Genomic DNA, 27,482 nt, shown 5'->3' on the forward strand with positions numbered 1-27,482 from the left:
ACCTTTTAACCTGGCATAAAGGGGTGGGCTGAGATAATGGGGAAGGTACTATGTTGTGATCACCTTATGTGGGCGAAACCAGGCCTCCTTAGTGGTTATGTACACACAATGCTGCAGCAACATTGTGCATACATTAGCCGCCACTGGTTTTGCCTGCATGTGGCGATCGTAAAATAGTACCTGCCCCACCATCTCAGCCTGTCTACTTCATACCAGAAGGTATCAGAATAAGATGACACCTAACCAGAAGTGAGCCACTAGAGAGCAAGGAAAAGCAATATATTCTCAGTTCTGCAGGTACCACTTTTAAGGGCACCTCCTCCAGACTCCCCTAGATGTAAGGGGAGACTTTTCCTCCAATTAGTGATGTTAAATGGGGTCTCCTCCTACCCCATATGAGGTAAATGATTCCTCCTGGTGTTAAAGGTGCCTCATTTACCTCTAGATGTTATGGGCACCCCCTCCTCTAACTCCAGGTGGAAATTGAGTTTTCTTCTCCTCCTCCTCCTCCTGATGGCGTGGTGTTACCTTTTACTGGTCTTCTGTGCCCCAGCAGCAGCTGAACAGCGCCCTCAGCCTACAAAATAAAAACCATCATGATTTTCCTAAGATTTGACAATGCTGGTGCACCGTTCATCCCTTATTGGTGAGTGTTAAATGCATTATCACTTGTATTTACCTGGATAGGATGGTCCTCCTGCTGCTGTTTCTGCCAAAAAGAATTTTTTTTTAGAAATAGGCAGAAATAAATGGTGAGTTAATGGGGACTGAAATGTGCGTCCCTGTGTATATAACAAAATATTTCTTATATAAATATGTAGTTATTGGGGATAGTATACAGAGACAGATCTGGACACGTGACTGTACTTTTTTTTTCTTTGTGGCATGTTTCTATACTTTTGGTACATAAATGTGTGTTCTATTTTATTTGTTCCTGTTGTTTTTGTGCAATTTTTCACATTACAAATCATGTGATTCAAAAAGGAACCATACATTTGCATGATCCATGAATCACAAGACTTGTTGAGGGAAAATACCCTAGAAATCAGCCCCCAAAAATCATAGGATCAAAATGCCACAAAAATGCTAGAATAAAATGCATGTAGTATAATAAAAAAAAAATCATTAAACTGGTGTTTAGGACGTAAAGGGAACCAATCAGCAGATTTGAGCATATGTAACGTTAGACAACACTTTATATATGCTAAAATCGTTAACCTCAATATCCCCGAGGGACGTTTTTGCCCCCAGGGATGGTGAAGATATTAAGTCATAACTTAATATCTTCACCATCCCCAGGGAAGGTGAGGATAACGATTTTAGCATATATAACGCGTTGTCAAGCGTTACATATACTAAAATATGCTGATTGGTTCCCTTTAACAGGGTACTCCACTACTTTCAAACTTATCTCTGATGCACAGGATAGGGAATAGATGTCTGTTCATGGGAGTCCGACCTTTGGGATCCCCTGCGATCTCTATAACAGGGTCCTGTCTCTCCCTGTGAATGAAGCAATATGTTGGAAGGCACCTCATGCATTCTCTATGGAAGCGCCGGAGATACATGTGCTCTGTACTCGTGCATCTCTGGTGCTCCCATAGACAGTGCATGGAGCGTGTGGGGGGGGGGGGGTCCCAGAGGTCGGACTATCAGACAATTTTCTCTTACAAGTTTTAAAGTAGCGGAGTACCCCTTTATTTTATTTTACACTGTCAGTGATGTACTCACATCTGGACCGGAGCATCTTCTTCCCTCTGGTCTCCATCGGTGCTGATGGTTACACAATAAAGAAGTTAGTGAGAACACAACATACTATAGAGATCATTGGGGCTTTAATATCTATTGGATTATCTGTATTGATCAGGGTTTCCCAACCAGCGTGCCTCCAGCTGTTGCAAAACTACAATTCCCAGCATGCCCGGACATCCAAGGGCTGTTCGGGCATGCTGCGAGTTGTAGTTTTGCAACAGCTGGAGACATGCTGGTTGGGAAACACTGGTATAGATAATGACAATATTCCACAAACATGGAGGGGATTCAGCCACACATAAGTTTTACATTTACAGTAAAGAATATTAACCTGGCTGCGGCTGCTGGTTCTTCCTCTGAAAAATAGAAAAATATTCATGTAAGATAATTTATATAAAAGAGGAATAAAACTAAAAGTCTCTCATGATGGCGGATGACATCACTTGTGCTCTGTGTGGATGGATACAGTGACAGAATGTACAATATCTGTGCACGGACTGGCACGCACCCCATATACTTCAATAGCCCGATCGTACCCAGATAGTGACTATGTTCAGGTCATTTTTCCAGCGTATACGTGTTTGGTCTCAGACTCTAAAATGCAGTGATCTACGAGAGATAACATACGCTGGGAAACTGACCTGAACGGGGTCACTATCTGGGTCCGGTCAGACCATTGAAATCCATTGGGCCCCATATGTTAGATATGAAATCTATGGAGATGTTATTAAAGAGAACTCACCCTCCACAACAGTCCCTGGGGCCTGGAATAGAGAACAGAGAGTAAGCAGAGCATAGAGACAGGTGACCTGGTATAGGATCGGCTGCTGATCACTTACGGGGAAATCCGGGAGCCTTATCCCGTCATCCAGCTTCATAAAGATCGGCTGAAATAGAACAGAGGAGAATCAGGATTTAGTCGGCCCATATGTGCAATATCTGCCAAGTCACTTATGTGGAGCTTAAAGGGGTACTCCGGTGCAATTTTTATTACATTTTTTTTATGTCAACTGGTGCCAGAAAGTTAAACAGATTTGTAAATGACTTCTATTAAATAATCTTAATTATTCCAGTACTTATCAGCTACTGTATACTATAGAGGAAATTCTTTTCTTTTCGGATTTCATTCCTTTCATTCCTGTCTGTCCCCAGTGCTCTCTGCTGACACCTCTGTCCATGTCAGGGACTGTCCAGAGAAGAGAATCCCCATAGCAAACATATGCCGCTCTGGACAGTTCCTAAAATGGACAGAGGTGTCAGCAGAGAGCACTGTGGTCAGACAGAAAAGAAATCCAAAAAAGAAAATAATTTCCTTTGTAGTATTCAGCAGCTAATAAGTACTGGAAGGATTCATTTTTTTTAATAGAAGTAATTTACAAGTCTGTTTACATTTTTGGCACCAGTTGATTAAAAAAAAAAATGTTTTCCACCGGAGTACCTCTTTAAATATTCCAGAACTAGGAATATAGAGACTCTTACCCCGTCATCGTCATCATCCTGGTCGTCATCCTGAAAAGATAAAATATATTTTTATAACTCGGCCTTGTGTCTTCCACATAATGTCTGGTTTTAGGTTGTGTTTCCTATAGTTCTGTACAAGGGCTTACATACTATAGTGGAGGCCTATGCAGCTGCTATGGGACCATTGGGAAGAGGGAGCCCATTCTTGGTTGGTCTGGGGTGGGATGAATTTGTACATCATATGTGGTCCCCATAGGTATTGTAATTTGAGGAAACAAGTAAATGGAGACTATAAATATGCGATGGAGGCCACATAACCTCCCGTCCCATATGGTTAGGAGTCTGGTGGGGCCAAGTAGAACCTGAAGAGCCTTCTATTCAAGTTTACTATTGGCCTCCTCATCCTCTAGATCAGTGTTTCCTAAGTGTGCCTCACGCTGTTGCTAAACTACAACTCCTTGCATGCCCGGACAGCCTTTGGCTGTCCGGGCATGCTGGGAGTTGTAGTTTAGCAACAGCTGGAGGCACACTGGTTGATAAACACTGCTCTGTATATACCTGAGGCTGGGTGTGATGTGTTCAGTGTGGAAGGAAATGATGTGTGATATAAAACGACATCACTTACGTAGCGCTGGGTGATCTCGATCCAGAACGGTCTCGTCTATAAGAGAAATAATGTTAAAGGGGTACTCCACTGGAAAACATATATTTTTTTCTTTTTAAATCAACTGGTGCCAGAAAGTGAAACAGATTTGTAAATTACTTCTATTTAAAAATCTTAATCCTTCCAGTACTTATCAGCTGCTATATTCCCCACAGGAAGTTCTTATCTTTTTGAATTTCCTTTCTGTCTCACCACAGTGCTCTCTGCTGACTCCTCTGTCCATTTTAGGAACTGTCCAGAGCAGGAGAGGTTTGCTATGGGAATTTGCTTGTACTCTGGACAGTTCCCAAAATGGACAGAGATGTCCGCAGAGAGCACTTTGGTCAGATTCAAAAAGAAAAGAACTTCCTGTGGAGAATATAGCCACTGATAAGTACTGGAAGGATTAAGATTTTTAAATATAAGTAATTTGCAAATCTGTTTAACTTTCTGGTACCAGTTGATTTAAAAAATGTTTTTTTCCAGTGGAGTACCCCTTTTAAATACAGAAAATCTCCATGTAAAAGGGGAGTCTGTGGAACTGAACTGATCAGACACTTATCCCCCATTCTGTGTCTGATAGGTTCAGTTCTCCAGACTACCCCTTTAACTACATGTATCCTATAAAGAGGTTACAGGAGAAATTATTATAATAATCAACACAATAAATAATAAGATATTATACCCATCACCAATAAGAACCATTCTCAGTGTGAAGCAATTTTATTTTAATTTTTTTTCATCTTCCAGCCATTGAAGGTAAGAGGTGCGACAGACTGTGCTAACCCCTTAGGCATTAGCTGGTATACAAAAACATTAGTCACATAAGGTATTGGGGAAATCCAACAGTATTTTGGAAGGTAAAGGGGTTATCAAGGAATAGAAAAACATGGCTGATTACTTCCAGAAACAGCACCACCCCTGTCCTCAGGTTATGTGTGGTATTACAACTTGGATCAATTTATTTAAATGGAATTGAGTTGCAATACCACACATAACCTGAGGACAGGGGTGGTGCTATTTGTTTTTTAAGAAATCAGCTCTGTTTCTATAATCCTGGATAACACATTTAATAGAGGAGAATCCGCCCCATTGGGGTCTTTATCTATTACAACAACCTAAAAAGAAGTCCTATATACTGTGGTCTAAATAAAATTGGGGAAAACCCAAAACAACCACTAAAAAACCTATAAATACGCCACTACAGCGTATAGGGTAAACCCACCAAGAATAAAAGATGTATATAATAAAATAAATAATAAATATATTAATCTAATAAATCAATAACCATCAAGTTTAATAAATATAGTTTTATTTAACAAAAAATACATATATCATACACAAGCAAAAAAGATTGATATTAATATATAGCTATATAACATACATAAAAATAGTAATCATTAGCGCAATTTGATAATGTGAATAATTATTTAAAAAATTATTATATATATATATATATATATATATATATATATATATATATATATGTAAATAAATAAATTAACTTAAAAAATTCAAAAGATGGCAGGGACGGGAAAAGGATGTAAAAAAGAAAGGCGTAAATATGGGGGTCAACTGATCACCAATGGATCATAAAAACACCTGTTACTATAAAAAACGTGCAATGTGACACTCTGTTTAAAGCATAAAAAGTGTGTTTAACCTAAAAAATGTGCATAAAGTGCAATGTGCAACACAGAAATATGAAACCTCCAACGCGTTTCACCGTGACCGGCTTTATCTATACTCCTTGATAAAGCCGGTCACGGTGAAATGCGTTGGAGGTGATCGCAGGGACGTGGAACCTACCTTCTTTTTACATGTGGGGTCAAGTATTTACATTCTGACACCTTCACTTTTAGCACCTTATTTTTTGTTTTCTTGCACTGCTTTTTTACATTTATTGTATACACTTATATTTCTGTGTTGCACATTGCACTTTATGCACATTTTTTAGGTTAAACACACTTTTTATGCTTTAAACAGAGTGTCACATTGCACGTTTTTTATAGTAACAGGTGTTTTTATGATCCATTGGTGATCAGTTGACCCCCATATTTACGCCTTTCTTTTTTACATCCTTTTCCCGTCCCTGCCATCTTTTTGCATTTTTTAAGTTCATTTATTTATTTACATATATATATATAAAATAATTTTTTAAATAATTATACACATTATCAAATTGCGCTAATGATTACTATTTTATGTATGTTATATAGCTATATATTAATATCAATCTTTTTTGCTTGTGTATGATATATGTATTTTTTGTTAAATAAAACTATATTTATTAAACTTGATGGTTATTGATTTATTAGATTAATATATTTTTTATTTATTTTATTATATACATCTTTTATTCTTGGTGGGTTTACCCTATACGCTGTAGTGGCGTATTTATAGGTCTTTATCTATTAGCAAGAAAAAGAACAGCTACATAAAGAGCATGTTTCCCTCTGCAGCAGTGGTATCCATCAGGGGGCCTTTCTGCATCTCATCTGCAGCCAATCTGCAGCATGTGAACAGTGATATATTAGTCATAGTTTGGACTATTATAGGATATTCAGGAAACAAGGCTCTTACCCGGTCGCGCCACTCATCCAGACATTCAAACAGCTCGTGCTGGTCAGGGAACAGCTCCTCCTCCGAATCGACATACATCAGATGGTCCTCCTCCAAATCGACATACATCAGATAGTCCTCCTCTGGCTCTGGGTACTCCAGCTCCGCGTACTCGAGATGGTCCTCCTCCAGCTCGTCAAACATCAGATGGTCCTCCTCCGATTCTGCGCACTCCAGGTGGTCCTCCTCTGGCTCCGCACACTCCCGGTTGTCCTCCTCTGGCTCTGCGTGCTCCAGGTGGTCCTCCTCTGGCTCCGCACACTCCCGGTCATCCTCCTCCGGCTCTGCGTACTCCAGGTGGTCCTCCTCTGGCTCCGCGCACTCCCGGTCGTTCTCCTCCGGCTGGTCCTCTGGCTCCGCGTCTGGCACATCTTTGGTCTCAGCTCCTCCCTTAAAAAATGTAAACAAGAAACAAGCAGTGTGAGTACCGCTATATATGTGCACACCTGGTGTTTTTTGTGTTTTGTTTTTTAATATCAGTGATCAATCAGACTTGACGCCATGGCCCTTTAGGAGTCTGCTGTGGCTTCCTAGGTAGTGTAGCAGATGTTCCACATGCAGGCATGTCTGCTATAAGATGGCAAAACGTCCGCTCCAGTGATGTGACAGCGCACCCTTGACCTCACATGAAAGGAGCACGTAGCGCAGATGAGAACACACTACCGTCTCTGTCATGATTCCTGTGAACCGTACGTTCCCCCTGCACCCACCCTACAGGAATCATTCTTCAGGGCTCCCTGGCTCTATAAGGGTTAATTAAATAACCACTATTGTAATAACTCTATAATAGCCTCTGAGACCCGGATATTATAACTACTGTACAATACTGTTATATTATCCAGGTCTCAGACGCTATTATAGAGTTATTACAATAGTGGTTATTTAATTAACCCTTATAGAGCCAGGGAGCCCTGAAGAATGATCACTGGACTTGGGTAGTAGCATGACTCAGTGATCATTCTATAGGGCTTTCTGGTTCTATAAGGGTTAATATAAGACACTTCCCATGCAGTATTTATTGAAAGATACAGGACTGAGCGGTATTGGGGAGGAGAGAGGCGTCTAAGAGGGGGAGAGAATGGTGTAGGGGGCAGAGAGGTGTGTGGGGGGTCTGAGGGGTGGGGCAGAGGGGTTTTGGGGGAAGACAGATAAGTCTAAGAGGTGGGGTAGAGGGGTGTTGAGGGAACAAAGGGGTCAAATTACTAACTGTGTAAATAAAAGATGCCAGTAGTGCCGAAGCCATCATCCAGGAGACATCATGGCATTCTTCTTCCTGGTCTTTGGGAAGGCGCTCCATCTCCGGGGGCCACGCTGCTGGCGGTGTCAGTCTGGGTGGTCCTTGCAGTCCAGGTGGTGTCAATCCGGGTGGTGGTCTCACGGCAGGTAGTGTCAGTCCAGGCGGTGGTCGCAAACCCGGTGGTGTCAGTCCAGGTGGTTGTGGCAATCCTGGTGGTGGTCTAAGTCCAGGTGGCGGTCTCAATCCCGGTGGTGTCAGTCCAGGTGGGGCCACTCCGGGTGGTGGTGGCAGTCCGGGCGGTGCTCTCAGTCCTGGTGGTGGTCTCAGTCCAGGTGGCGGTCTCAATCCAGGTGGTCCCTGAACACAGGAGCAGTACTTGAGTACAATGTATATGCAGGTATAAAAACAATAAAGTCCATATCCTGCTGTGGTACTTGTAGAGGGAAGCCTAGTAATGCACCTGAGATGTACGGACATTTACATGAAGTCACAACCAGAATATTAAAGGGGTTCTCCGGTGCTTAGACATCTTATCCCCTATCCAAAGGATAGGGGATAATATGCCTGATCGCGGGAACCCCGCCGCTGGGGATCCCCGGGATCTTGCACGCGGCACCCCGTTTGTAATCAGTCCCGGGAGCGTGTTCCCTCCGGGTCTGATTACGGACGACCACAAGGCCGGCGGCGTGTGACGTCACGCCTCCGCCCCCGGGTGACGTCACACTCCACCCCTCAATGCAAGCCTACGGGAGGGGGCGTGATAGCTGTCACACCCCCTGCCGTGGGCTTGCATTGAGGGGCAGAGCGTGACGTCACACGGGGGCGGAGGCGTGACGTCACACGCCGCCGGCCTTGTGGTCGTCCGTAATCGGACCCGGAGCGAACACGCTCCGGGGACTGATTATAAACGGAGTGCCGCGTGCAAGATCCCAGGGGTCCCCAGCGGCGGGACTCCCGCGATCAGGCATATTATCCCCTATCCTTTGGATAGGGGATAAGATGTCTAAGCACCGGAGAACCCCTTTAAGACACAAATATGGGAAACAATTTCACAAAGCAAAGAACTGCCTCACATTTATTAAGACTGGCGAATCTTACTTTACCCAGAGTTTTGGCCTCGAGGACGCAGTCAATTTTTTATTTCTGAGTTTTTGTTGTCTGAGGGTCATAACTCTTTTATTTTTCCCATCTAAAGACCCGTATATAGGGGCCATATTGTTTTTTTGAACGACCAATAGTACTTTCTAAGAATAAAAATATTATTTTTTTTTTTTTTTTGGGGGGGGGGGGGGGGGGGGGGGCTGCGGTCTAGAAAATAAAAGTAATTTTGCAGCTTCCATTTAGTTTTTGTGCAGTGCTGGGGGCAGACCCTATTAGAAGATCTCACCGGAACCAATGGGGACTAGATTAGGAGACCTCCTGCTATCAGGGGAACCAATCAGACCCCCGCATATATGTTGTGGGGGTGCCGATTGGGCAGGAGGCTTGACTGTCAGGCTCTTTAGTTCTGTGATCACTATTGGGGTTTATTGTGGATCCCAATATACCCCAATAATAAAATCCACACCTCTTTCCTTTCTACATCTACAGACCCATACGAGGCTTGTTTTATGTGGAATCAATTTTACTTTTTTTTAAGACCTCACTAATTTTACCACAAAGAAACAAAAAGAAAAAAAAAAACATTTTTCTTCTCTCCTCATTTAGTTATTAAAGTGGTACTCCTTCCCTAGACATCTTATCCCATATCCACGAGGGGGTTGGGCCGAGACGCCACAATCCTCCGGCCCCTGTATCGCCCGTCATCAGGCACGGAGCGAAGTTCGCTCCATGCACAAGATGACAGGGGGTGCTGCAGGAGAGATAGTGGGGGTTCCCAGTGGCGGGACCCCCACGATCACACATCTTATCCCCCATCCTTTGGATAGGGTTAAGATGTCGATTGGTGGAGTACCCCTTTCATTTTTTTTAGTTATAAGAAATCTTTTTCATATCAACTGGTACCAGGAAGTTAAACAGATTTGTAAATTACTTCTATATGAAAATCTTAACCCTTCTAGTGCTTTTCAGCTGCTGTATGCTCCACAGGAAGTTGTGTAGCTCTATCCAGTCTGACCACAGTTCTCTCTGCTGACACCTCTGTCCATGTCAGGAACTGTCCAGTATAAAACCAACGAACTCCAGACCAGTGGATAATAGGGAGCTGAGGGACCAGGCAACAGTTGAAGCTTTTATTCCCAACATGCAACGCGTTTCGCGCTAGTGCACTTCATCAGGCATCAACTGTCCAGAGTAGGAGCAAATCTCCATAGCAAACCTCTCCTGCTCCGGACAGTTCCTGACATGGACAAAGGTGTCAGCAGAGAGCACTGTGGTCAGACTGGAAAGAACTACACAACTTCCTCTGGAGCATATAGCAGCTGATAAGTACTGGAAGACTTAAGATTTTTACATATCTCTAACTTTCTTTTTCAATTGATTTGAATTTTTTTTCCCTACCAGAGTACCCCTTTTAATGTTTTATTTTTACAGACCCATATTTGGCTTGTTTGTTGTGCAACCATTTTTACTATGAAATATCTTTTTATTTTACCATAAAATGTATGATGCAATCAAAAAACATTATTTGTTGCAGAAACTTGAAAATGAATGCGTCACTTGGCTATTAGAAGGCAAAGAGGTAAAAACAAAAGTCCCGATGTCCTTAAGGGGGTTACATTTTATTTTAATAGTTCGGACATTTCCACACGCGGCGATACCAAATATGTTTGTTTACCTAATTGTTTTTTACTTTTTTATTTGTAAAATGGAAAAGAGTGTTATTTATTATTTTATTGGGGTAGGGGCTTATTTACCTTTTATTTTTTTTTTTAAAAAAAGGATTTTTCTTAACTCCCATAGGAGACTATTTATAGCAGTCATTAGATTATGCATAGGCTTAGCACTGATATCTATTATCGGAGATCTGCTTCTATGGTCTGTCAGCAAAGGACCATCAAAGCGGGCAAGGAGCAGGTGAGAGGAGCTTTGGCCGCCATTTTAACACATTATACCCCGCAGTGGGTGGTCTGATGAGTGTCTCATATCCCCTGTTATTCTTCAGAAGCCGTGATCAGTATTGATCATGGCATCTGAAGGGTTAATATCGGGTGTCAGCATGATGGTTGATGTCTGCCATTAGCGGCTCCTGCGCTCACTTCATAATCCAGTGGAGACTTACACCAGGCAGCCAGAGTGTACAGTAATGTCCTGTGTCTTCTAGGGGTTAAAGGGTACCTCTCATAAAAAAAAAACTTTTGATATATTATAGATTAATGTATGCAGAATAACTTTACAATTGCATGTTATTAAAAAATATGCTTCTTTCTATTTAATTTTCCACTTTGAAGAAATGACCACTAGGGGTCTCCCTACCAGTCCTGGCAGCAAGCATTTCAGACTCATGCTGGAGTCCTAAACACTACGAGCTGCCAGTCTGCTTTGTTCACCAAGGAGAACACTCAGAGCTGCCAGCCTGCTTTGTTCACAGCCTGTTTGGCTGTGAACAAAGCAGGCTGGCAGCTCTGAGTGTTTAGGACTCCAGCATGAGTCAGAAATGCTTGCTGACAGGACTGATCGGGAAAAATACAATAGAAAGAAGCATATTTTTCATTAACATGCTATTGGAAAGTTATTCAACATTCATTAATCTAAAATATATCAAAAGTTTATTTGATGAGAGGTACCCTTTAAAGAGGACCTGTGGCCTCCCCAGATATTGTGACTTTTTAATACCCCTTGAAAGCTTAGGGTGCCCTAAATCTACGGGTGTTCTTATTTTATAAATCGCCTCCCCCAATTCCCGAGAAATAAAGGTTTTTGTACCCTCTCTGACTGTCAGTACCCTCTCTGACCCCTCACCAGACCCCCTTAACTAATACAGACCACCTTACCAGATCCCTATACTAATACAGATCCTACACCAAACCCCTAAACTAAAACCGACCCCCACATCAGACCCCCTGAAGGAATACAGACCACAAGACAGACCCTCTACACTGATACAGATTCCAGACCCCCAAAGCTAATACAGACCCACACCAGATCCTTAAGCTAATACCTATACCAGACTCCCTAAACTAATAAAGACCCCCACACCAGACCCATAAACCAATACAGACTTAACACCAGACCCCTAAGCTAATACACCCCCCCATACCATACCTTCTACAGGAGTAATACCAACCTTCACTCCTGACCCCAATACTTATACAGAACCCACACCAGAGCACCTAAACTAATAAAGACCCCATACCATACCCCTAAAAAAAAATACACCAGACATCTAAACCAATACAGAGCCCACACCAGACCACCTAAGCTATTACAGACCCCACACAGGACCGCTAAGCTAATACAACCCCCATACCAGACCCACGTGTAATGAACCTACACCAGACCCCTTCAACTAATACCAACCCTCAATACTTAAACAGAACCCACCCCAGAGCACCTAAACTATTACAGGCCCCACACCAGACCCCCTAATTGTATAAAAATCCCACACCAGACTTCCTAAGCTAAAATAGACCCCACACCAGACCCCTTTACTAATACAGAACCCACACCAGACCCTCTTAACTAATTGCAACCCCATACCAGACCCCTATACTAATACAGACCCCACACCAGACCCCTAAACAAACACATATATCCACAGCAGACCCCTAAATTAATACAAATCCCTCACCAGTCCCATTAACTAAAACACTGATGATTTAAAACCAATGTCAGTAAATGCACTGATGATACAGAACCAATGTCAGTAAATGTACTGATGACACTGAACCAATGTCAGTAAATGTACTGGTGACATAGAACCAATGTCAGCAAATGCACTGATGATACAGAACCAATGTCTGTAAATGTACTGATAACACTGAACCAATGTCTATAAATGTACTTGTGATATAGAACCAATGTCAGTAAATACACTGATAATACAGAACCAATGTCAGTAAATGTACTGGTGACATAGAACCAATGTCAGTAAATGAACTGATAATACAGAACCAATGTCTGTAAATGTACTGATGACACTGAACCAATGTCTATAAATGTACTGGTGATATAGAACCAATGTCAGTAAATACACTGATAATACAGAACCAATGTCAGTAATTTAATGGTGATATAGAACCAATGTCAGTAAATGTACTGGTGATATAGAACCAATGTCAGTAATTTAATGGTGATATAGAACCAATGTCAGTAAATGTACTGGTGATATAGAACCAATGTCAGTAAATACACTGATAATACAGAACCAATGTCAGTAAATGCACTGATTAGTTGAAGCTAACACTATTTCATTTCGCAGGTTTGTGCAGGTACCCATTTCCTAAAATGTTATTGCCTTACACCATTTTCGATAGTTTAAATATTGTATAAAATTTTGCATCTTTTTTATCCAGTTGTACAAAAAATTTGTGTCTTTTTTTTCACACACACTAAAAAAGTAAGCCATGTCTAGGCCTGCTGGGATTAGTTGTTTTGCAACAGCTGGAGGCACACTGGTTTGGAAACACTGCAGTGGGGAAAGCTCCATCCCTACACGATGATGTTGTTTATGAAGTTTTTCTCTCCCTTGTGGTGTTTTTTGGGGTCTGGGACATTTTTTTCCATTAAAACAGTGGGGGAGAGTTTGTCATAGCAACCAATCAGATTTTGGAGCATAAATTGCCGCAAAAACAATATCATTGAGGTACTATGAGGGAGATTCATCAAAACGTGTGCAGAGGAGAAGGTGACCAGTTGCCCATAGCAACCAATCAGATGACTACTTTCATTTTTAAAAAGGCCTCTGAAAAATAAAAGTAGTGATCTGATTGGTTGCTATGGGCAACTGGGCAACTTTTCCTCTACACAAGTCTTGATGAATCTTCCCCCCTATATATTTTTTTCATTTTAATCTTGCCATTTTTTCTTTGGCCCCCCCACGTTTTGTTTTCTCATTGCAAGTCATGTGATTTTTTTCATCATGTGACTCAAGAATTTCTTTTAAGAATTAGGGGGGAAAAAAAAAATTATAATAATAATAATTTTTTTTCTCCCATAGAAGTATATTGAAAAAAAAAATGCCAAGATTCCCTGAAAAAAAAAAAACCCACCAAAGTCTCTGCGTGCTGCAATTTAAAGGAAAACACCACCGACCCGTAAAACGGCAAAAGTGAAAAAAAAAAACGCCAAAGGAATAAACGCCAAGTGGGTCCGGTGTTTTTTTATTTCCCATCTGGCTGCTGCGTTTTTTGCCCCAAAAAAAGACCAAGTGGGAACACAGCCATAGGGGGTTTTCCTGGAAAGACGCAATAAAACCGTAATGGATGGGGCGTGGCTTTATTTCCGCCATGTCCAGGTATTAGGTATTAGTCAGTAGGGCAGTGTTTCCCAACCAGGATGCCTCCAGCTGTGGCAAAATTACAATTCCCAGCATGTCCGGACAGCCAAAGGCTGTCCGGACATGCTGGGAGTTGTAGTTTTGCCACAGCTGGAGGCACTGTGGCTTGGAAACACTGCAGTAGGGGAATATAAAGCTCCATCCCTACACGGCGTTGTTGTTTATGACGTTTTTCTCGCCCTTGTGGTGTTTTTTGGGTCAGGGACATTTTTTACTGAAAGCAGTGGAGGAGATTTATCAAACAGTGTGCTGAGGATCAGGGGGGCATAGCAACCAATTAGATTCCATTATCCATAGCAACCAATGCGATTCCATTGTCCATAGCAACCAATCAGATTCCATTGTCCATAGCAGCCAATCAGATTCCATTGTCCATAGCAGCCAATCAGATTCCATTGTCCATAGCAACCAATCAGATTCCATTGTCCATAGCAACCAATGAGATTCCATTGTCCATAGCAACCAATGAGATTCCATTGTCCATAGCAACCAATCAGATTCCATTGTCCATAGCAACCAATCAGATTCCATTGTCCATAGCAACCAATCAGATTCCATTGTCCATAGCAACCAATCAGATTCCATTGTCCATAGCAACCAATCAGATTCCATTGTCCATAGCAACCAATCAGATTCCATTGTCCATAGCAACCAATCAGATTCCATTATCCTTAGCAACCAATCAGATTCCATCATCCATAGCAACCAATCAGATTCCATCATCCATAGCAACCAATCAGATTCCATCGTCCATAGCAACCACAGATTCCATCGCCCATAGCAACCAATCAGATTCCATCGCCCATAGCAACCAATGAGATTCCATTGTCCATAGCAACCAATCAGATTCCATCGTCCATAGCAACCAATCAGATTCCATTGCCCATAGCAACCTATCAGATTCCTGCTTTCATTTTTCAGAGGCCTTCTTAAAAAAAACAAAATGAAAGCTGGAACCTGATTGGTTGCCATGGGCCATGAAATCATATTGGTTGCTATGGGCAATGGAATGCGATTGGTTGCTATGGTGACTGCTCCCCTGATCGTCTGCACAAGGTTTGATCAGTCTCCTCCAGTATGATCCGGCGGTGACATATTTTGGCACCCAGTTTGTGGGGTTTTTCCTCCCATTGACCTCCATAGTTTATATATAAAAAAAAAAAAAAAAAAAAAGCATATGTAAATAAAATAAAACACATACTGTACTAATACACAAAATTTTTTTGGGGGGAAAATGCTTCAAAAACTACATAAGTTTTTTGCCTTTTTTCAGGCCAAAGGGAGGATCGTCCACACTGCGTATTTTGCTGCATATTTTCTGTAGCTGACTTGAATGGGTAGCAAAATCCACTGCAGAAAATCTGGCACAAAATATACAGCAAAATACGCACATGTGAACGTTGCCTAAGGCTGCATTCACACCACGTTTTGTACATACGGGTGCCGGATCCGGCGGGTGGAGGGGCAAACCGGGCACTCCCGTACCCCAGCCGGATCAGCCCGTGACTCCATTTACTTTAATGAGCCGTTTGACTCCGGTCGGCTCAGTTTTGACCCATATGCGGTTTTGGACCGGACCTAAAACCGTAGTACGGGTCAAAACTGAGCCGACCGGAGTCAAACGGCTCATTAAAGTAAATGTCACGGGCTGATCCGGCTGGGGTACGGGAGTGCCCGGTTTGCCCCTCCCCCCGCCGGATCCGGCACCCGTATGTACAAAACGTGGTGTGAATGCTGCCTAAGGCTGGAATTTTACTTGTTTTTTTTTCTTTTTTTTGCAACCACCCCCCCCAAAAAAAAAAGAGACGCTCGTGTTTTTTTTAGGGGCAAAAAAAGGATCACAACAAAAAGAAATATAAAACGCCAAATCCACTTAGTGTTTCTTCCTTTGGCTTTTTTTATTATATTATTTATTTTATTGTTTTTTACTCTTTATTGGCATATTTTGCCTTAGGGGCAGTTTTCAGAAATCCCTCCATGCTGAAACTTTGGAGCTTTTTCTGGGAATCTTGTTTTTTTTTTTTTTTTTTATCCCATAGACTTATATGGGAGGAAACAAACACCAAGAAAAACATAATTTGGGTTTAACATTGGCATTTTTTTCTGGATATTTTTAATCACATGATTAAATAATCACATGATTTGTAATGAGAAAAACCAAGAAACTAAAATGGTAAAGTCAAAAGCGCCAAGACTAATACCCACAATTTTTTATTTTTTATTTAAACTGCACAAAAACTGCTTAATGGAAGCGCAAAATGAGAGGGAAGTTTTTTGTGATGTTTTTCGGTAAAAATATGTTGTGTGGAAACTTAACCTTAGACTGACTTATAAAACATCACACTTAATAAATCTGCCCCAATATGTGACCCCCCCACCCCACCCTCCAAAAACAAACAAAAATATTTTCCTTATTGGCTAAAAAATGTATTTTACCCCTAACACCAAAACACATGTACAATTGTAATGTAAAATTTTAAGTTTAATTTATTATACCGGGACATTACACCTGCAGTGCATGAGCCCGGCCATAGAGAGTGCACTGACCACAAGGCAGTTGTCATGCTCCAGCTAAGCCCCGCCCACTAAGATGGGAAAGAGACAGTTGGAAAGTGACAGTTGGTAATGTTACAATATGGAGGATAACTAACACAATGTATAAGGTATTTATGGACCCCCTGTACTGATCCCATCCCCATCACCACTGATCTCTATGGGTGGGGCCACCAAAATAACATCATGTGATAGGGAGAAGGGGGGGGGGGGGGAATTACTCAAATCTTACTCAACCTCTGACCCCTAACTCTGTATTGAACAGTAAATTCTGACTCACCTGCATCAGGTAAAATCGAATAAAGTCGATGTCCTCTGGGGGCCGGTCCATGTCCACGTCCTCGCTGTGGTTCTCCTCCTCCAAACTCCTCCTTCACCAAGCTCCTCCTTCTCCTCGGCTCAAAAAGATTTTTATCAAAAACAAATCGCAAATATCTCCTAAAATCATAGAAAATAAATCATTACAGTGAGAAAATGTACTGAAAATATGCAGAAAATAATAAAAAAAAATCCCCAGAAGGAGAGAACATCTTATACTTACCAACTCCAACTCTCATCAGAAACCGGTCGGCGCTGGATTATATAACCTGCAGTGATGATGTCACTGGACTCCATTTAAAGTGATAGCGTCTCTATAATTCACCATCAATGGAAATAACCTTTGTATACACTAAAAATTAAGGTAAAATGTGATATATTGTGCTTTTATTTTTGGCCTGTTTTACTATATAATAAAGGATTGACTATCGCCATGACTTGCGCATTTTTTGTTAGGGCTCATACAATGATATCTATGGTGTCGGCTGCAGTGATTTCATACGGTTCAGACTGACAGGGGTTAATATCGCGCACACCAGAAGAATATATGGAGCTTAAAAGTTAGAGCCCCTCCTGTAAGAACAGATTCTTCTGTATAATATCATTACTATCTGTATTAATATTATAATTCATGGACAATAGATAAAATCCCATCCATAGAAATGATATAACCCAGATTAATGTCCCATCCCGGTGCATTGCCGTGGAATGAGATTTGCCATAGAATGAGATGGTCCGCCTCCATCACATCCTATTGGCTCTCTCTTGTCACGTGACATATTTAAACGTCACAAATCTCATTCCACAGCAGTGTCAATTTGGCTATCACAGGGAGAGGATCTCCTCACCCTGTGATAGCTGAAGCTGTACGGAGCTCTCATGGCCTCTGTGGCCCGACAGAAGTTCACACATGTACGCAGCTCATACGGCTGCCTCATATACATTTACTGTTGATCCACAGCGCTATCGGGATCCCTATGCCCGATGGCGCTGTCATCAGGATCCCCATGCCCGCAGCTCTACACCCCGTCCCCCGCATCTCTACTCCCCGTCCCCCGCAGCTCTACTCCCCGTCCCCCGCAGCTCTACTCCCCGTCCCCTGTGAACGCTCAGGGAGCGATCCACAGCGCTATGGGGATTCCTACGCCCGATGGCGCTGTGATCAGTGTGCGTCCCCGCGAGCGCCCCATGCCCGCAGCTGTACTCCCCGTCCCTCCGTAGCTCTACTCCCCGTCCCGTTAACGCTCAGGGAACGGGGAACAGAAAGTAGAGCATCGGGCGCAGGTTAAGTTATTCGCGTAGTGCTGCGCATGCGCAGTACTACTTTACCTGCGCCCGATGCTCTACTTTCTGTTCCCCGTTCCCTGAGCGTTAACGGGACGGGGAGTACAGCTGCGGGGGGCGGAGGACGGGGAGTACAGCTGCGGGCATGGGGCGCTCGCGGGGACGCACACTGATGACAGCGGCATCAGGAATAGGAATCCCCATAGCGCTGTGGATCGCTCCCTGAGCGTTCACAGGGGACGGGGAGTAGAGCTCCGGGGGACGGGGAGTAGAGCTCCGGGGGACGGGGAGTAGAGATGCGGGGGACGGGGAGTAGAGCTGCGGGGGACGGGGAGTAGAGATGCGGGGGACGGGAAGTACAGCTGCGGGGGACGGGGTGTAGAGCTGCGGGCGTGGGGATCCTGATGACAGCGCCATCGGGCATAGGGATCCCGATAGCGCTGTGGATCAACAGTAAATGTATATGAGGCAGCCGTATGAGCTGCGTACATGTGTGAACTTCTGTCGGGCCACAGAGGCCATGAGAGCTCCGTACAGCTTCAGCTATCACAGGGTGAGGAGATCCTCTCCCTGTGATAGCCAAATTGACACTGCTGTGGAATGAGATTTGTGACGTTTAAATATGTCACGTGACAAGAGAGAGCCAATAGGATGTGATGGAGGCGGACCATCTCATTCTATGGCAAATCTCATTCCACGGCAATGCACCGGCTCTTCTCCCCTCTTCTCTGCTCTCGGCCTGTGTGAGGCGCAGTTCACATTTGGGGTTTAGTGTTGTCAGAAATGACCATTACAGCCCAGCACCAGCTTTATATAAGTATCATTATACCTGTAGGGCAGTGTTTCCCAATCAGGGGGCCTCCAGCTGTTACAAAACTGCAACTGCCAGTATGTCCGGACATCCAGCATGCTGGGAGTTGTAGTTTTGCTACAGCTGGAGGCCCCCTGGTTGGGAAAACACTTCTGTAGGGTAAAGGGACATTTGGGGAGATTTTATTAAAACCTGCACAGAGGAGAAGGTGACCAGTTGCCCATAGCAACCAATCAGATCGCTGCTTTTATTTTTCAGAGGCCTTTTCAGAAATGAAAGAAGCGATCTGATTGGTTGCTATGGGCAACTGGTCACCTTCTCCTCTGTGCAGGTTATGATAAATCTCCTCTATAATGCCATGAGTGACGCCTGAAGTGCAGTAGAGCATAAAACTATATATGGGGATAGAAACCTAAAATGGATAGAGCAGTGGTCTCCAACCTGCGGACCTCCAGATGTTTCAAAACTACAACTCCCAGCATGCCCGGACAGCCGTTGGCTGTCCGGGCATGCTGGGAGTTGTAGTTTTGCCACATCTGGAGGTCCGCAGGTTGGAGACCACTGGTGTAAAGTATAATCCCCCATGACACCCGGTATATACCGCTATACAGCCATTAACAATAAGGCCCCTCACCTACAATATTCTCTCATTCTCATTGGGGCCACATTTCCTAAATCTGTCTGATTCTTGCACATTGCAAACTTCAAATGCGACAATTATGACAAAGCGGCTCAGATTTACTGTTACAAGTGTGTCCAGAGGTGCCCCTTGTACCCCTGACAAGGGGCTGTATTAGTGCCCCCCCCCCCCCCCCCGCACACATGCCCTACATTGACGCCCTACATCCGCCACCTTCCCATACAGTTTAATTAGGTGACTCACAGGTGACCAGCGCCGTCCTCTTTCCTTTTCTTCTCCATGATCGCCATGACAACGACTTCAGCCAAAACTTCATCTCTTCATCATCTGCACGACAAACATATTAGACCCCATATTTTTTTCCAGAGCGCTCATGAACTCTACACAATCTCCTCATCTATAGGCCTCCAAACTGTAATAATGCCCACCTGGGTGCCATGCACAGTAACTTTTTATTCAACTTTTTTTTTTACATTTCTGGACGCGGCGATACCACATATGTTTATTTTTATTTACACAGGTTTTTTTTTGGTAAATGGGAAAAGGGGGGTGAAACTTACTTTGATTAGGGAAGGAGTTAAATGATGTTTATTAACTTCTTTTTCACACTTTTTTGCAGTGTTATAGCCCCCTCTAGTGGCTATAGGACTGCGCACACTGATCTGCTACACAGATCATTGTAGATTTCAGGCTTGGAGCACAGGAAGCAGGTAAAGCACCTTTCGCTTGCTTTCTAGCTGATCGGGACATCGCGATTTCTTCGCGATGGTCCCGATCAGCCCGACTGAGCTGCCGGGAGTGTATTTTTGTTACTTTAGACACGGCAATCAGTTTTGAACACCGCTTCTAAAGAGTTGATAGCACACGGCACAACAATCGGTGCCGCACGATATTAACCCAGGGTCCCGGCTTTCATTAGCCATAGGACCGACCCGCTATGACACGGGGTCATGGCGTGACCCCGCATTATAGACCGCTACCGGGAGCAGGGCATACAGGTACACCCTGCATCCTTAAGAGGTTAAACCTATCCCCATAACTGCACTTCTAGCTTTAAATTTCACATCACCCTTAACCGGTTGCCGTCTTAGGACGAGCCGGCTTGTCCTGAGATGGCAACCGTTGTATGACGCGGACTCCTGACTCGAGCCTGCGTCATACTGGCCGGCCCCCAGCTGATTCCTGTAGCTGGGGGACTGGCGTTAATAGCCGACATGCGTCGATTGCCACGGCTGGCTATTAACCCTTTGACAGCGGCATCTAAAGAGACATTTAAACGCTCCCTGGTGGTCCAGTGGGGGTGGATTTCCTCCCCCCCCCCCCTCCCCCAACAGCGCTGGGGAGCGATCCACTTCTGAGGTAGCCGGTGGGCTTACCTCTCCTTCTGTGCCGGCTGCTGCACTGTGAATGAAAAAGCCTGGCAGTACCAGGCTTTATCAATCGAGCGCAGAGCACACAGATCAATGTGGTTCTATGAAACCACATTGATCTGTATGAGGAATCTAATGATTCCTCCTAAAAGTCCCCTTAGGGGACTAAAAGTGTACAAAAAAAAAAAAAAGTTAAATAAAAAGTAAAAAAAAAAACACCCATTAACCCCTTCCTTATTAAAAGTTAAAATCCCCCCCTTTTTCCAAATTCCATGTAAAAAAGATGTAACCATAATAAAAATAAACATATGTGGTATCGCCGCGTGCATAAATGTCTGAATTATAAAAAATATATTAAACTGCACGGTCAATGGCGTACACGCAAAATAGCGTATTTTTGGTCACTTTTTATATCATGAAAAAATGAATAAAAAGTCAGATCAATACAAAAATGGTACTGCTAAAAACTTCAGATCACGGCGCAAAAAATGAGCCCCATACTGCCCGGTACACATAAAAATAAAAAAGTTTTAGGGGTCAAAAGATGACAATTTTAAACGTAAACATTTTCCTGCATGTAGTTATGATTTTTTCCAGAAGTGCAACAAAATCAAACCTATGTAAGTAGGGGATCATTATAACCGTATGGACCTACAGAATAAAGAGAAGGTGTCATTTTTACCGGAAAATGTACTGCGTAGAAACCGAAGCCCCCAAAGTCACAAAATTTTGTTTTTTCTTCAATTTTGTCGCACAATGATTTTTTTTTTGTTTCGCCGTGGATTTTTGGGTAAAATGACTGATGTCATTACAAAGTAGAATTGGTGGCGCAACAAATAAGCCACATATGGATTTTTAGGTGCAAAATTCAAAGGGTTATGATTTTTAAAAATTAAGGAGGAAAAAACGAAAGTGCAAAAACGGAAAAACCCTGCGTCCTTAAGGGGTTAAAGTCCTTCTCAATTTTTCTATACACACTCTGCCAAAATTCTTTGACTCTCCAACAGTCCCACATTAAGTGTAATAGGTCAGCTTCTACCCCACCACACTTAGGACACAGGGCATCCTTTCTTATACCCATTTTCTTGAGAAGTTTTGGAGTGTAGTAAATCCTATGATTCAATTTCCAGAAAGTAACACTGTGATTCATATTTACCTCCTAACATTTTTACAAATTTCCTCCAATTCCTCCTCATTTATTCCCCCTACATCCTTCTCCCATTTCTTTTTACATTTTAATTTCTGGATGTTCCCATTGCTATTCACCGTCTTTCTATATACTATCCCCAACAAATTCTTCACCTTTTGTCCCTTAACACCCCTCAAAATCTCTATTATTTCCTGTGTTTCAATTTTCTTGGTAGCAATGTTGGTTAAAAATCCATGTACATATCCATGTACATATATATGTTGTTTAGGTAGCCAGGTAGGTAGAAATGTTGGTTAGGAATAGGTAGCCAGGTAGGTAGAAATGTTGGTTAGGAATAGGTAGCCAGGTAGGTAGAAATGTCGGTGAGGTATAGGTAGCCAGGTAGGTAGAAATGTTGGTGAGGTATAGGTAGCCAGGTAAGTAGAAATGTTGGTTAGGAATGAGTAGCCAGGTAGGTAGATATGTTGGTGAGGTATAGGTAGCCAGGTAGGTAGAAATGTTGGTGAGGTATAGGTAGCCAGGTAGGTAGAAATGTTGGTTAGGAATGGGTAGCCAGGTAGGTAGAAATGTTGGTTAGGTAGCCAGGTAGGTAGAAATGTTTGGTTAGGAATAGGTAGCCAGGTAGGTAGAAATGTTGGTGAGGTATAGGTAGCCATGTAGGTAGAAATGTTGGTTAGGTATAGGTAGCCAGGTAGGTAGAAATGTTGGTTAGGAATAAGTAGCCAGGTAGGTAGAAATGTTGGTTAGGAATAGGTAGCCATGTAGGTAGAAATGTTGGTAAGGTATAGGTGGCCATGTAGGTAGTAATGTTGGTGAGGTATAGGTAGCCAGGTAGGTAGAAATGTTGGTTAGGAATAGGTAGCCAGGTAGGTAGAAATGTTGGTGAGGTATAGGTAGCCAGGTAGGCAGAAATGTTGGTTAGGTATAGGTAGCCATGTAGGTAGAAATGTTGGTGAGGTATAGGTAGCCATGTAGGTAGAAATGTTGGTGAGGTATAGGTAGCCATGTAGGTAGAAATGTTGGTGAGGTATAGGTAGCCATGTAGGTAGAAATGTTGGTGAGGTATAGGTAGCCATGTAGGTAAAAATGTTGGTTAGGTATAGGTAGCCAGGTAGGTAGAAATGTTGGTTAGGTATAGGTAGCCAGGTAGGTAGAAATGTTGGTTAGGTATAGGTAGCCAGGTAGGTAGAAATGTTGGTGAGGTATAGGTTGCCATGTAGGTAGAAATGTTGGTTAGGTATAGGTAGCCAGGTAGGTAGTGATGGTGTTAAGATGGTTTCACCAATGCCTAGGTACACTACTAAGTGTGCCTGAATTCTGGTGAAATTTGGAGCCCCAAAAATGTTTTCTTACATGACTTGTGCATTATGAGTTTTAGACACTTTATAGACGCTTCTTGCTGGGTCCAACAAAAGGAGAGTGGTCTATGCAAAGGGGTGTGGCTTATGTTAAATAGGGTGTGGCCTTAGTGCACCCCAAATCGGACTGAAGTGGGCCAACTGATAGCGACTAAACAGACCGGCCGGATCTATCAGCCTGATGGACTTTGATAAATCTGGAGCATTTTGCATCATCTAAGAATCAGACATAAAATCTGTTCCTGAGTATCAGACTCTAAGGTAAATCTGGAACATCTGAAGACTGTCTAAGTTTTGTGAACTATTTGTTGGATCACTTTAAAGCAGAATCTGTGCAAAAATGTTGGCAAATTTAGGTCACGCCTTATTTTACTGAAGCCCCACCCTCAGTCACTACAGCCACGCCCCTTTATCAGACCCAGCTCGTATTTGCAATAGTTAATCCGGCCCTGTATGTCTATACAATACAAGAAGGGGCGTTATCTGCAGTAAAACTGATGCTGGGATGAATTTTGCTGTGTACCACACAATTGTGCTCTAGACTAGCCGCCCAGCTGTGGTGAAACTACAAATCCCAGCATGTCCGGACAGCCAAAGGCTGTCCGGACATGCTGGGAGTTGTAGTTTTGCAACAGCTGGAGGCACAACGTTTGAAAAAAAAAAACTGATTCTCAAATCGATTCAAGTATGGGCTTTGGGGCATTGTAGGACATTCACATGCTTTGATCTAAACCAGTGGCCTCCAAACTGTGGCCCTCCAGATGTTGTAAAACTACAACTCCCAGCATAAACAGACAGCCAACAGCTGATGGATTATATGATGATCCTTGATATGTTCAAAGCTTGGGATATTTTTTTTTTCTTTTAAACCTAACCCTGCCTTGTACTCCACAGCTGTATCCCTGACCTGTTTGGCAAGCTCCTTGGTCTTCGTGCTGCTATTTGTTCAGTAATGGTCTGTAACAAACTCTGAGGCCTTCACAGAACAAGAGATGAAACTGCAGACAGGTGCACCCTATTTACTACTTATGTGACTTGTGAAAGCAAATGGTCACACCAAATCTTTGTTAGGGGTTTCACAGTAGAGAAGGTGAATACATTTGCACTCAACAATTTTCAGATTATTATTTTTTTTTTTGTTGTAAATAATTCTGAAATTTATGTAACATCCCCCCCCCCCCATTTCTAAACAATGGGAAATAAATCTGAATCAACATTTGACAAAATGTAGAAATAGTGTATATGCTGTGGTCAGGATCTATAATATACGGTAATAAAAATATTCAAAATGCCTTGTATAAACTACATTTAGTTCATGATTTTTTTAATGTTTTTTTTTCCGAATGTATTTTTTCTTTTTTCTTTATTTTTCATCCTTAATATTGCAGAGTAACACATAAGTGATTCTACTTTATATTGTAGAATATAATAATTCAGGGTGTTTGTGTGTATCCAGCACGTTCATCTTTTGAATATATTTCTTTTTTTTGGCAGATAGATGGCGCCAGCACACTTTTTTTTTTTTTTTTTTTTTACTTTCTCTTACGCTTTTCCTCTTGCACATCCTGTGTCGTCCTGTGTGACTTGGTCATCCGTAGTTCTAAGTTCCTGGTGCTGACAGGGATCCTGATGCCGCTGTGAACAGGTATAGAGAATTATTTATTCCGTTGATATGTGTGTATATATGTTCTGTACATTTTGTTATTCAGTTCACTGCTCAGGAAGCTGCAGTAGCTGGTTCTGTGGCTTCCTCAGGAGGTTATATGTAACCCCGCCATTTCCTCTTCGCTCTCTTATCTTTAATACTGTTTGGAGAGCTTTGAAATTGGCATAGTTTCTTTTTGTGTTGTTTGCACACTATATTTTGGTATACAGCACTTTATAAAGTATATTGCTTAAAGGGGAACCCTGGGTGCGGGCAGCGGGGGGTTGTGACGTCACGGCCATGCCCCTTTTGACGTCACACCACGCCCCCTCAATGCAAGTCTATGGGAAGGGGCGTGACGGTAGTCACGCCCCTTCCCATAGACTTGCATTGAGGGGGCGTGGTGTGACGTCAAAAGGGGCATGGCCGTGACGTCACGACCGCCCACACCCAGCATTCTAAACGAGCGCCCGGTGCTGCACATAGATCGCGGGGGTCCCGCAGCTGGGATAAGAAATCTTATCTGGGATAAGACATCCTTTAGATAGGAGATAAGATGTGTAGGGGCGGAGTTCCCCCTTAAGGGGGCTGTGTTTTTTCTATTGAGACAGGTTTTGATGGTTTATTTCTAGCAAAGGATTTCTTTTTATTTTGTGATATTGCATCTATTTCTCCCTCATTATCTTAATCCCTTAAAGGGGTACTCCGCCCCTAAACATCGTATCCCCCTATCCAAGGCTAGGAGACCGACAGGTGACTAGATTCTGGTTTCAGCTGTACAAGAACATTCACTGCAGTGTTCAAATGTTAACCCTCTGCATGCTGTAGAAATCTAGAAAGGCCCTAGACAATGCAGAAATTAAAATTATACAAGCCTTTAGCGCCTGAAATACACTGCTCAAAAAAATAAAGGGAACACTAAGATAACGCATCCTAGATCTGAATGAATGAACTAATCGTATGAAATACTTTCGTCTTTACATAGTTGAATGCGCTGACAACAAAATCACACACAAAAATTATCAATGGAAATCAAATTTATCAACCCATAGAGGTCTGGATATGGAGTCACACTCAAAATCTAAGTGGAAAACAAGTCAAAATGAGGCTCAGTAGTGTGTGCGGCCTCCACGTGCCCGTATGACCTCCCTACAACACCTGGGCATGCTCCTGATGAGGTGGCAGATGGTCTTCTGAGGGATGTCCCAGACCTGGACTAAAGCATCCGCCAACTCCTGGACAGTCTGTGGGGGATGGAGCGAGACGTCCCTGATGTGCCCAATCAGATTCAGGTCTAGGGAACGGCAGGCCAGTCCATAGCATCAATGCCTTCCTCTTGCAGGAACTGCTGACACACTCCAGACACATGAGGTCTAGCATTGTCTTGCATTAGGAGGAACCCAGGGCCAACCGCACCAGGATATGGTCTCACAAGGTGTCTGAGGATCTCACCTCAGTACCTAATGGCAGTTAGGCAAGGACATGGAGGGCTGTGCGGCCCCCAAAGAAATGCCACTACACACCATTACTGACCCACCGCCAAACCAGTCATGCTGGAGGATATTGCAGGCAGCAGAACGTTCTCCACAGCGTCTCCAGACTCTGTCACGTCTGTCACATGTGCTCAGTGTGAACCTGCTTTCATCTGTGAAGAGCACAGGGCACCAGTGGTGAAGTTGCCAATCTTGGTGTTCTCTGGCAAATGCCAAACGTCCTGCACAGTGTTGGGCTGTAAGCACAACCCCCATCTGTGGATGTCGAGCCCTTATACCACCCTCATGGAGTCTGTTTCTGACCGTTTGAGTGGACACAATCAACCTCCCTCAGAAAGAAAAATATGTATATACGCTAAACAAACATCAGTGGTGGAAATCCTTATGTCTGAGAAGAAAGTGAAAGAATAAAAACATAATTAAAAACAGCTCTTCAAAAATAGGCACAAAATCAAAAGCAACATAAGGGACCATGATCTTTACATATTATGACATTCCAGGGGTGACATTAAATTCAACATTCAAACCTTTTGGACGTAATGTTTCAAGTTAAAAAATCCAGCGTAATTCACACCTCTTGAGTAAGGAAGTACGATCTCCGCCGCTCTTAGGCATAGGGACATGATCTATGAGAGTAAATCGCAGATCATGCTCATTCTGTCCCGCTTCAGTGAAATATTTAGATACAGGTAGGTCTAGTGTATCTATG

The 27,482-nt window shown here is 43.0% G+C and overlaps 2 protein-coding genes across 10 annotated transcripts in view; one reads left to right on the top strand and one right to left on the bottom strand.

The window, feature by feature from the left end:
• Positions 1–440: 440 nt before the first annotated feature.
• On the bottom strand, positions 441–20,059 carry LOC130294858 (proline-, glutamic acid- and leucine-rich protein 1-like). 7 transcript variants are annotated; one of them, XM_056544953.1, is made up of 11 exons: positions 20,001–20,059; positions 16,985–17,374; positions 7,686–8,072; positions 6,440–6,868; positions 3,839–3,874; positions 3,232–3,261; positions 2,495–2,639; positions 2,084–2,108; positions 1,732–1,773; positions 680–709; positions 441–577 (listed from the first exon to the last, which is right to left on the bottom strand). In XM_056544953.1, the coding sequence occupies exons 2-11, from the start codon at positions 17,033–17,035 to the stop codon at positions 532–534; spliced, it is 1,221 nt and encodes a 406-aa protein (XP_056400928.1). In that variant the 5' UTR covers positions 17,036–17,374; positions 20,001–20,059; the 3' UTR covers positions 441–531. The 7 variants fall into 7 exon arrangements, with proteins under 7 accessions (XP_056400928.1, XP_056400927.1, XP_056400929.1 ...); XM_056544952.1 differs by lacking the exon at positions 20,001–20,059 and adding an exon at positions 19,310–19,375; XM_056544954.1 differs by lacking the exon at positions 20,001–20,059 and adding an exon at positions 19,136–19,158.
• The window catches only part of LOC130294857 (NACHT, LRR and PYD domains-containing protein 3-like), a 72,999-nt gene continuing 64,950 nt past the window's right edge, over positions 19,434–27,482 (top strand). Inside the window, exons 1-2 of one of the 3 annotated variants that reach the window (XM_056544948.1) lie at positions 19,434–19,448; positions 25,130–25,280. The gene's annotated coding sequence lies outside the window, so the exon portion shown is untranslated. Of the gene's footprint in view, positions 19,449–23,419; positions 23,897–25,129; positions 25,281–27,482 lie in introns of those variants that run through there. The other 2 variants (XM_056544951.1, XM_056544947.1) reach the window with 2 other exon arrangements.

This window comes from Hyla sarda, chromosome 11 (genome assembly GCF_029499605.1).
Source record: "Hyla sarda isolate aHylSar1 chromosome 11, aHylSar1.hap1, whole genome shotgun sequence".
Lineage (NCBI taxonomy): Eukaryota > Metazoa > Chordata > Amphibia > Anura > Hylidae > Hyla > Hyla sarda.